The sequence below is a fragment of the Pelophylax lessonae genome (genome assembly GCF_965119305.1).
Source record: "Pelophylax lessonae genome assembly, chromosome: 3".
Lineage (NCBI taxonomy): Eukaryota > Metazoa > Chordata > Amphibia > Anura > Ranidae > Pelophylax > Pelophylax lessonae.
The window spans coordinates 335,686,281-335,698,556 of record NC_138770.1 but is presented as its reverse complement, the minus strand read 5'-3'; the positions used below and the strand labels follow the sequence as shown (position 1 = coordinate 335,698,556).

Genomic DNA, 12,276 nt, shown 5'->3' with positions numbered 1-12,276 from the left:
TTGTAATTTTATTTGAATGCTTTACAGCAATGTTTTATTACTGTTTAAAAAAATAAAATGAAAAACAAAACAAATACCAGTAAATACAAAAATGATGAACAGTTTGCTCAAACTAATATTTTTATGTTGTCCTCCCTCCTTCTTTGTGAATACTATGATGAAAACACTCATAATTTTACTTGACGGGGCAAGGGCTACGTGGAATACATTGGGCAAACTACGATGTTTTGTCTGTTTTAACATATAAAATAAGCCCCACAGTGGAATTCTGTCCACTGTAGGGCTTATTTTCTTAGTTCTAGCAAACGCAAGACCTAAAACAAATTACCACATTAGTAGCTTAGTTTTCATACATTAGCAGTTTAACATTCATTAAAAAACTGTTCTAGATCTTCCAAGTCGTTAGACTGTGTGCTTATGGGTGCACTGGATGAACTGGAAGATATCTGACTTTGAGTGTTTGCTTGAGAACTATCCACAGATGCTTGCTCTTTCTTGATCTCCTGACCACCAGTAAGGAGTTTCTGACTTTCTATGAAGTATTGATTAGGATGGTTCAGTGAAAAGCCACAATCATCAACCTGTTAGGAAAAAAAAGAAAATGGTTAAAGACTATAACACTACTAGATTTGAGTGAACAAAACTCCACTAAAACTACTGAAGCAATGTTTCTTAAAAAGTTTATCATTGTATTAGAATTTTCTATGCAATAAAGAGGATCCCGTTAAAAAAAGAGCATACTTTAAATGATATTCCTGGTGAGTCATAAAATCATTTCCGCATGAGTAGTGTGTTCTTGCTCCCCCAGCTAAGATCAGCTGCCATTTGTCACAGGGAAAGGGAGAGTGCTGTTGCGCATGAACTGTTGTATGTCACAGGGAGAGTAAGGTGGTTCCTTAAATGATAGGCGCGTGCGTTAAATGTTACTACCTCCTCTTCTTGAGTTCCCAGACGGCACGGTCTGCTGCTTCTCTTTCGTGTGCTGAGGGAACACCTGTGTGGGCATGCTCCCAAACTTGCTGTGTGTGTATATAGACACACACAACCAGAGCGTGGCTTGACCATGCCCCTGCTCCCTCCTCACAGGATTTGACTGACAGCAGCAGCAGCCTATGGCTCCTACTGCTCTCAAAGTCCCCTGTGAGACCAAGTAATAAAAAGAGAAAAGCTGCAACCAGGACAGCAAAGGACTGATCGAGCACTCAGGTAAGTGCTTAGGAATGGGGGAGTCGCAAAACAACTGGTGGGACATTTTTTTTTTACCTTAATACAGGTAATGCCATTAAGGTAAAAAACATTTAGACTTTAGACCCACTTTGTTTCCATGTAAGCCCTTCCCACTTTCAGCGCAGTCTAGCCATACCCAACATGTGCATTATTGATCTGCGCGGGACGCCCAGGAGTGCCCCAGATTTTTCACAATCCTGTTGGAATTTAGCTCAGGAATCAATGCTTGGTTTAAAATTACAAATATTCTTTTATAAACAATTAGCTAGGTTTCAACTTTAATGCTTTACGAATGAGAAACAAATAAGAACTATACTTGAATGGAAACACAAGTTTACTGCTTTAGTTTTATTATTTGGCCTTTGTTATTTGCCCTTGTATGGCTCTGCTGACATTTCAGTAATAATTATTTTCTTGAGCCCAGCAATTGGTATGAGTAATACCTTCAGAAAAATAATATTACCTCCTCTGTTTACATTATGAATGGGCATTTGTTACGTGGCTGCTGTTTTTTATATTGAAAACCTGTACAACACTTTGCATAGGGTGAACAGCCTCTTCTATAATAGCTGCAGCCTCTTAAAGAATGCCTATGTGTACAGTCTTTACAATTACTAAGATCTATTCATCTTTTTATAGCCAACCTGAGTTTCAGCCGGTCTGATTTTTAAACTGACTGTACATGCTTATTATCAAAAGGGCCTTAATAGATAAGTTGTTTTATGCATATACTGTCTAGCTGGATCTTCCATCTAGCACTGTCCTTACCTTTATGAAAAAAAAAAAGAATACATTATACTGAAAATACCCATAACAGTGGTATCACTTTCTTTACATGATCACAGTGTAATATTAACTTCATGGAAAGTCATCATATAACCATGTACATATGTGTAGCCATTTACAGTATGTAGTTGATTTTTTTTTTTTTGTGAGCAGAGATAGAAATTAGGTAACTAATAAAATACATTAACCACCTCCCACCCGGGCCATTGTAGATATACGGCCGGGCGGGAGTCTCGTCCTTCTGAATGGACGTTCCGGAACGTCCTTCAGAAGGAGAGAGATCGCGCCGCCGCGGGCACGCGCAGCGGCGTGATCTCGATGTGCCTGTGTCCCTCGGACACAGAGCAACATCATTCGGCAGGAGGGCCCTGTGATTGGCCCTCCTGATCACATGACGGCTGTGTCCAATCACAGCCGTCATGTAATGTAAATAGAGCCGTTGTAACGGCTTCGATCTCTTCTCCTCCTGACAGATCCTGTCAGTGAGGAGAAGAGGGATGATCGGTGCTGCTGCGGGGGTGATCAGTGAGTATTTCTAATTACTCACTGATCACAGGGGGGGTCTGTGCTGGTAATCAGAACATTTATTACCAGTGCAGCCCTGGGGGGGGGGAGAGGGGTGCCACTAAGCCACCAGGGATGTCCACCCATGACCACCAGGGATGCCCACCATGGCCACCAGGGATGGCAAGCAGGGCTCAGAGAGCCCCCCAGTGCCCTCCCTATCAGTGTTGCCTACCAATGCCATCTATCAGTGCTGCCCACCAGTGCCGTTATTGCCATCTATCAGTGCCGCCCACGAGTGCCCATTATTGCCCACCAGTGCTGCCCATCAGTGCCCATCAGTGCCCCCCATCAGTGCCGATCAGTGCCCCCCATCAGTGCCGATCAGTGCCACCCATCAGTGCCGATCAGTGCCACCCATCCGTGCCGATCAGTGCCACCCATCCGTGCCGATCATTGCCGCCCAACAGTGCCCATCAGTGCCGATCATTGCCGCCCAACAGTGCCCATCAGTGCCGCCAATCAGTGCCCACCAATGCTGCATATCAGTGCTATCTATCAGTGCCACATATCAGTACCACATATCAGTGCCCATCAGTGCTGCATATCAGTGCCACCCCATCAGTGCCACCCCATCAGTGTCTCCTCATCAGTGCCTGTCAGTGCGGCATCATCAGTGCTCATCAGTGCAGGAAAAAACGTATCTATTTACAAAATTTTATAACCTAAACAAAAAAATTGATTTTTGTAAAATCTTACCGTAAAATCCTTTTCTCTTAGCTCATTGACAGACGTAGTCCTCGGTGATACAGCACCTTCGGGTTATGTTGCCTCCACAGGAGTAGGATTAGACAGGAAATAAAATGCTCTGGCCACACCCTAGGGGCAGTCCCAGAGGGTATATCCTCTCTCTCTCTGCCTCAGCAAATCAGTTATGTCATAAAAGCAGTCTTTAGAGAATTTAACCCAACCCAACTCAAAAAAAAAAAACAGAGGGGCGGGTACTACGTCTGTCAATGAGCTAAGAGAAAAGGATTTTACGGTAAGATTTTACAAAAATCCATTTTTCTCTATCGCTCATTGACAGACGTAGTCCTCGGTGATACAGCACCTTCGGGAAGTCCCAGAGCAGTATCACAAATGAGGGGTGGGAAAATGGAAATCAAATCCAAATCTAGAAGGCCCAACCGGTGCCAACTAGAAGTTTACAATGCTCATCCTTAATGATGAGACTCAACAAAAAAATTTTCAAACAGAAAAAAACCCTCGAGGTAGACCACCGGTCTCCTCAAATTGCGGCCTGCAAAACCTTGCGGCCAAATGAGGCATCCGCCGATGCCATCACCTCAATTTTATAAAATTTTGTAAAGGTATGTACCGACGACCAGGTGGCCGCTTTACATACCTGAGCCACTGACGCCTGATGGCGAAAGGCCCAGGAAGTACTGAGCGCTCGAGTGAAGTGCGCCCTAACAGGGAACGGAGGATTCCGACCCTTAATAGAATAAGCCTGTACCACCGTCTGACTGATCCATGTAGATATGGTCGCGGCAGACACAGGCAACCCCCTTCAAGGGCTATCCGTGATCACAAAAAGTGAGTCCGTCTTACGAAAACCACTTTAGGAAGGAAGGATGGATTCGGAAGAAGAACCACCTTATCCCTATGAACCACCAGATCTGGGGAACGACAGGATAATGCGGCCAGTTCTGACACCCTGCGTAGAGAAGTAATGGCCACCAAGAAGGCCACCTTCTGGGAATGTAAGCAAGGGAATCTCCCTAATATCTTCAAAGAGAAGGTTCTGAAGAACCGACCACACTAAATTAAGATACCAGGCGGTAAGGGTGCGCGCACTGGCGGAGCCAGATGTCGCACCCCCTGGATGAAATTCCGCACCAAGTAATGATTAGCCAAAGGTTTCTTGAAAGAAGATTGCTAACGCCGAAAACCTGACCCTTGATCGTGCTCAAGGATAGTTTCTGCTCAACCCCTTGTTGCAGACAGACCAAAATTCGGGTCACCGAATAGGTATGTGGGGAAAATCCAATAGATTCACACCATGCAATATAAGACTTCCATGTGCTGGAAGTCGCTTTCCTTGCTTTAACTGGAGGTAGGAATAACTGAAGCTGACACTCCCTTGTCCTTCAGTACCTGGGTCTCAATGGCCAGGCCATTAAGCCAGCGACTGTAAAGCAAGATGGAAGATCGGTCCCTGAGACCGCAAATCCTCCCTGAGAGGAAGTCTCCAAGGAGCGTCCGCGACTAGCCTCGCCAAGTCGGCGTACCAGGCTTGACGAGTTCAATCCAGAATTTCCAGAATAACTGGAATTCCCTCCACCTCTATCCTGCGAAGAAGTTCCCGCAGCAACTTGAGAGGATGGAAGGCATGCCGTAGCTGATACTGCCCCCACGGGGCGATCAGCGTTTCTGCTGCGTCCGCTAGAGGATCGTGGCGCGAGCTACAAACCTCTGCACCTTCCTGTTAGGCCAAGGTGCCAACAGATCCACATCCGGGATGTCCCAATGAAGGGACAGCTAGGGAAAAAACCTCTGGATGAAGAGGCCATATGCGATTGGATCCGAATCGGGCTGCTCTAGAGCTGCTCGATCCAGTAAATCAGACAAAATCTGATCGCTCTCAATTCCGATACCCTTATTGGTAATCTGGATACTATCAGAAGAAATGACTTCCCCTGGTTGAGCATCGGAGACTTCCTGGTCCGCTCGCTCAACCGGATCCGATTGTCCAGGGAATCGGAATTCTGATTCCATTAAAAAAGAATCTCCTTCAGGAGAATTCGGGTATGAGACTGGGTATACGGTACTGCCTCTAAGAAGGCCACCATCAGTCCCAGCCAATTGACGGACAGCAACATCCGAATCGTTGACTGAACCTTCTGGAGTTTCCCAGCAAGGAGAAACTCTCTTGCCCAGGATGTATCCAACCTTAGGCCCAGATAGTTCAGTCTCCTGGTGGGAACCAGGGATGATCTTTGGGAAAGCGAAAAAACGCTGATGTCCTGCGATGATGGGGATATAAAGATAGGCATCCTATATGTCTATGGACGCCAGGAAATCTCTTTTATGCAGGGAGGCCACCACTGTACGGATGGACTCTATTTCTTCCCAAGTCCAGATTTGGACGCACCTTGCCCTCTTTCCTGGGCATTGTGAATAGGTTCGAATAGAACCCCTGAAACCGTTCAATGTTAGAAGGGCAGAATCGCACCGGTGGAAGTGATCGAAACTCGATCCTGTGTCCTCCAGAAACCGGTGAAGACATCCCCCCCCACCCCAGAGATGGGTAGGGGCGTATCAGGCTATATTCTTCAGGCTTGGCTGAGCCGGACTCTTTGTTTACCCGACCAGCGCCCTTTGAAACCCCTCTAAAGGGGCTTTGGAGGGTTTCGCCTTATCGCCCGCCCTCGCGGAACGAACAACTCTATATGAGCAGAAAAGGAAGGTCCTCGTTAGTTACGAGGTCTTTTTATCCTAACAGTCTGTGGCAAGACAGCAGGTGGTACCGTCTATCCTATAAAGAGGAATTCCTCAAACGGATAGCACCTAGCCATGCGTTTGGAAATAACAGGGGTTCGTTTCAAAACGACCCCATTTGGGTAAAGGAAAATCCTTCGCCCTTTTGGTAGGCTAACAAGTACCAAAAAGGAATCTCAGTCTCAGCTACCTCTGCCGGTGTAACCTCAAGACTAAAGGTTTCCCGGACGGACACAACTAGTGCATCCACCACTCTTGTGCTATGGCGGAGGCAGAAACGTGCTCCTCACTGCTGAGGAGATATTACCTGAGACAACAGCCCCCTAAGAGGGACCTGCAACTGCATTGACCAGTTCCGAATCCGTATCTGAAGTATCTGATAAACAATAGGGGTAGGCGGGGGTCGCTACTTGACCCCCGTCCCTGACAGGCCACCTCCACCCGGGATACCAAAGACTCCAAAATTGCCGATAATGCATTAAAAACAAGTGGGGTACTGGAGGGTCCTGCGGCCACCTTGAGGGGATCAGGTGGGGATACCTATGCGGCAGGGTCAATGATTATACAAGACACTTGCCAGCGACAAAAAATGACAAAGTAAAAAAAAAAAAACTTTTTTTTTTTTTTTTTTTTGGTGTCCCCCAGTCGCAACAGCGCCCCTCAGTGTTACCTGCCTTTTTGGACCCCACAGAGAGAGAGACAGACCCCAAGGCTCATCCCTGATGCACAGAAGTTTTCATCAGCTTGCTCAGTGCTTGTCTTGTTACAGACAGGAAGTCTTTGGCCCTATTTCCTGGGTAAAAGAGGCGGCTCCGCCCCTTAACACGCCTGCCGGCTCCTCCCCCTGGCTCCATGAGGTGTTTGAGTCACCTAAAACATGGCCGCCCCCATGCTGGAGACACGAGGCTACACCAAAATGGCGGCCTCGTGCGATCTACCAGACAATGGCGGCGGCCTGCACAGAATAGCGGCATGTCTGCAGAAGGATCTCGGCCTCACAACCCTTCACCCTCATGGTGGTCAGCGTGGTCGGAGGTACCGGACCCTAGCGGGCCGTATGCGGTCCGCTGCTTAGCTGGAGGAATGATCTGGAATGCAGTATACATGTATAGACATCGCCCGGTGGCTACTGACAGGTAGGATACCTTATACTATCACAGTAAAGTTCTAGTACTGCCACTGACTACAATCATTTACACATCTTTACAATTAGATTGTCAGCTCCCAAACCAAGCCTCCTGACTTCTTGTACACAAAAATCACACTCAATTAGGGGGATCTGTGACATGTTATAGGATAGAGGGGAACCCATCCTTACCATTACAGAGAGGGGCCCGCGTTCACCACAAGACCCGTCAGGGGGAAAGGGGGAACATACTACTCACCATACCGGAACCAGGCGGGCGCCAACTCCTGACAGTACCCCTCTCCACCGGGGTGGGAGGGCTGTCGACCAATACGGGCGCCGTGACTCATGGTCTTTGGCGTTTCAGAGAGACGTTTAACTCGCAGGGTCAGTCCCCGTCCAGTGGGACTATGTCGCGGCCGACCCAGCGCGGAGCTAGGGCCTGCACGCGCTCGTAGGCTGAACTGGGGTGACCACTGGATCTCAACATCCCGCCCGTCGCCCAGTTCAGCTTTCTTGCTTGAAGATCTCACAGGAACACTGGAGAAAAAAAGCTGTCTTAAAAAATTCTTTTCTAAGAAAAATATCCTGCCAGGACCGAAGATCCCAGCAAGGTATCTAGGTCCTTACTCCTGACTAGACAGAAAAAAACTGATTTGCTGAGGCAGAGAGAGAGAGGATATACCCTCTGGGACTGCCCCTAGGGTGTGGCCAGAGCATTTTATTTCCTGTCTAGTCCTACTCCTGTGGAGGCAACATAACCCGAAGGTGCTGTATCACCGAGGACTACGTCTGTCAATGAGCGATAGAGAAAAACTTTTTTTTTTTTTTCAAACTTTTCAGTCTTTTTTTTATTTGTGCACCAAAAAAGAAAAAACCTGACGGTGATCAAATACCACCAAAAGAAAGCTCTATTTGTGGGGAAGAAAATGACACAAATTTGGTTTAGGTACAGTGTTGCATGACCGCGCAATTGTCATTCAAATTGCAACAGCGCTAAAAGCTGAAAATTGGTCTGGGAAGGAAGGGGGTTTAAGTGCCCTGTATTGAGGTAGTTAATAATAGTTCAGTGCCTCTTACATTGTCATCAGATAAATGGCTCAGTAAATATAATGCTTGTTACAGATTGTATCTCTCCTTTTTCTTGAGTTTCTTTACATTTTATGCACTGTGACCTTTTTAAACAGCAATATAAAATTTCAGGCTGATCAAGTGTGGTTTTACAGCAATTAATGCTCTAATGCAACATTTAGGACTTTATTTTGGGTTTAAGTAAGTGGTTTGTAGAAAACACGTGATACTGAAACCGTTCAGGTTACAAAAATTACAATCCACAATGCTTTGTGGTTACCGGTGTCAAGAACTGGATGAGGTGGTTTCACATCATTTAGAGGGCACGGATTTAAAATTCATGGTAATTGTTCTTTTCTTTTTCATTTATGTTATTTGATAAGAGGCACCTATTGTGGGCAAACCAGTTCCAAAGACTTAAAGCAGTATTAAAGCCAAAAGCAAGCATTTACTATATTGCAGCTTACCAACTCTTATATGTGATGGCTGCATTCATTTCCAGTGGAAAACAGAGGTAAAAGAAAAACCCCTAAAAAAGAAAACTGATGCCACCACCACATCTAATGATTGGTAGGATGCAATACATTACATTTTTGGTTTTTGGGTTTAATACTGCTTTAAAAGTGTATACACCTTAAAAACCAGATTGTATTATTTTTGTCTCCTTTGCTCTGTTAAATATACTGCTGAAATAACACTGCTATAGTTTTCGTGAGTGCAAAAAAATCGGATTTTTGTAAGATCTTACCGTAAAATCCTTTTCTCTTAGCTCATTGACAGACGTAGTCTTCTTGATTCACATCAATTGGGTTATGCTGTCTCCGCAGGAGTAGGACTAGGCAGAAAGAAAAAACGTTCTGGCTCCACCCTAGGGGCAGTCCCAGAGGGTATATCCTCTTCCTGTCTGCTACAGAGAATCAGTTCTGTTATAAAGCAGCAACAGAGAATTTAACCCAACCCAACTCAATGATAGAGGGGCGGGTACTACGTCTGTCAATGAGCTAAGAGAAAAGGATTTTACGGTAAGATCTTACAAAAATCAGATTTTCTCTGTCGCTCATTGACAGACGTAGTCTTCTTGATTCACATCAATTGGGACATCCAGAAGCAGTGCCACAAATGAGGGGTGGGATTGACAGAAATCAAAATCCAATCTAGAAGGCCCAACCGGTGCCAACTAGAAGTTTTAAAGGACTCATCGAGTAAACAGATGAGACCTACCCAACAAACCCTCGAGGTAGACCAACAGTCTCCTCAAACAGCGGCCTGCAGGAACCTTGCGGCCAGAAGAGGCATCTGACGATGCCATCACATAAACCTTATACAATATTGTAAAGGTATGAACCGACGACTAAACAGTCGCCTTGAAAACCTGAACCACTGACGCCTGATGGCGGAAGGTCCAGGAAACTCTAAGCGCCCGAGTAGAATGCGCCTTAACAGGGAACGGGGGATCCCGACCCTTAGATAAAATAAGCCTATACCACCGTCCGTCTGTCTGATGGTCGCAGCAGAACAGGCAACCCCTTCTTAGGGCCATCCGTGATCACAAACAGTGAATCCGTCTTACAAAATGAATCCGTAGTATTCAAATATATCCTGATCGCCCGAACTACATCCAAGGAATGCCATGCAAATTCTCGAGGATGATTGGGCTAAGGACATAGGAAGGACAATACACTGTCCTCATTCAATGAAACTTTGAAACCACCTTAGGAAGGAAGGATGGATTCGGATGAAGAACAACCTTATCCCTATGAACCACCAGATCTGGGGAACAACAGGATAATGCAGCCAGTTCTGACACCCTGCGTGCAGAAGTGATAGCCACCAAGAAGGCCACCTTCTGGGATAAAGTAAGCAAGGGAATCTCCCTGATATTTTCAAAGGGAGGTGTCTGAAGAACCGACAGCACCAAATTAAGATCCCTGGATGAAATTCCGCACCAAGGAATGAGTAGCCAAAACCTTCTGAAAGAAGATAGCAAATGCTGAAACCAGACCCTTGATAACACTCAAGGCCAGCTTCTGCTCAACTCCCTGTTGCAGAAAAGCCAATATTCGGGCTACCGAATAAAGATGTAGAGGGAACCCAAGGGATTCACACCACACAATATAAGACTTCCATGTACGATGATAATCTTTCTGGAAGTCGCTTTCCTTGCTTTAACTAGAGTAGGAATAACTGAAGCGGACAATCCCTTGTCCTTCAGCACCTGGGTCTCAATAACCAGGCCGTTAAAGCCAGCGATCGTAAAGCAGGATGGAAGATCGGTCCCTGCGACAGCAGATCCTCCGTAAGAAGAAGTCGCCAAGGAACGTCTGTGACCAGCCTGACCAGGTCGGCGTACCAGGCCAACTAGGCCAGTCCCGATCTAACAGGATAATTGGAATTCCCTCCACCTCTATCCTGCGAAGAAGCTTCGGCAGTAACTTGAGAGGAGGGAAGTAGCTGATACTGCCCCCACGGGGCGATCAGCATGTCTGCGGTGTCTGCTAGAAGATCGTGGGAACGAACCACAAACCTCCGCACTTTCCTGTAGAGCTGAGATGCCAACAGCTCCCATTCGGAGTGCCCCAACGGGGGCACATATAGTGGAATATCCCTGGATGAAGAGATCATACCCCTTGATCCAGAATCTGACGGCTGAGATAATCTGCCTGCCAGTTCACCCCCGGAATGAATACCTCAGAGAGAGCTGGAACATTTGTTCCGCCCAACGAAGAATGCTGGCCACTTCCATGGCCGCCAGGACACTCCTGGTGCCCCCCTGATGACCGACATAAGCCACTGCTGTGGCATTGTCCGACTGGATCTGAACCGGGCTGCCCTGGAGCTGCTCGGTCCAATGGATCAGACAAAGTCTGATCACTCTCAGTTTCAATACATTTATCGGTAACCTGGACTCTTCCAGGGAAAAAACCCCTGAGCCGAGAATTTCTCCTCACCCGGATAAACTGGCATCCGTGGTGATAAGCATCCAAATATTGGTAGGAATGACTTCCCCTGGCTGAGCATCGGAGACCGAAACCACCAGACCAGGGACTCCCTGGTCCGCTCGCTCAGCCGGATCAGATTGTCCAGGGAATCTGGATTTCGGTTACACTTGAGAAGAATCTCTCCTTGAAGGATTCGGGTATGGGACTGGGCAACTGGTACTGCTTCAAAGGAAGCCACCATCAAACCCAGGACCCTCATGCAAGCCTGGATGTGTCTAAAATTAGACCCAAATATTCCAGCCTTCTGGTGGGAACCAAAGATAACTTCTGCAGGTTCACCAGCCACCCGAACTCTTGCAAAGAGGTCATGGTGATCTCTAAGTTTAGTAATAGAGTCTACGGAGACTCCGCACGGAGCAGAAGATCGTCTAGGTGACCTAGAATCGATATGTCTCGTTGTTGTAACAACGCCAAGACTGGGGCTAACACCTTTGTGAAGACCCGGAGAGTCGAGGTGAGACCAAAGAGTAACGCCACAAAATGATAATGGTATTTTTTCAACGGAAAAACGCAGGAAACGCTGATGTCCTGCATAAATAAGAAAGTGAAGATAGACATCCTAGATGTCTAAGGACGCCAGAAAATCCCCCTGATGTAGGGAGGCCGCTACTGTGCGCATGGACTCCATCCTGAATTTTTGTACCCTGACAAAAAAAGATTAAGTGCTCTTAAGTCCAGAATTGGACGCACTTTGCCCTCTTTTCTGGGTATTGTGAAAAGGTTCGAATAGAACCCTTGAAATGCTCTGTCCAAGGAACGTGGACCACCACTCCTTGTTGCATTAAATCCGTGACTGCCCCCCGTAAGCTCTTAAGCGATCCGGGGATAATCGCGGAAACCGGCGAAGACGTCCCCTTGCCCCAGCTATGGGCGGGGGCGCACTTTCAGGCTTTAGTCTTATCTTAAGGTCTGGAAGAGCCGGGCTTTTGCTTGCCCGACCAGCGCCCCTTAAAAAACCCTCCCGAAGGAGTTTTGGAGGACTTTGTTTTTTTTTTTTTTCACCCGTGGGCTGAAAAAAACTTTTTATGAGCGGAAAAAGAAGGCCCCCGTCTCTGACGGGAT

At 46.7% G+C, this 12,276-nt stretch overlaps 1 protein-coding gene across 1 annotated transcript in view; it reads right to left on the bottom strand.

The window, feature by feature from the left end:
• Positions 1 to 233: 233 nt before the first annotated feature.
• Positions 234 to 12,276, bottom strand: part of PRIM2 (DNA primase subunit 2) — a 304,354-nt gene continuing 292,311 nt past the window's right edge. The window contains exon 13 of the mRNA XM_082251382.1: positions 234 to 581. Within this exon, the coding sequence (XP_082107508.1) occupies positions 363 to 581 (219 nt within the window). The 3' untranslated portion in view covers positions 234 to 362. The remainder of the gene's footprint in view (positions 582 to 12,276) is intronic.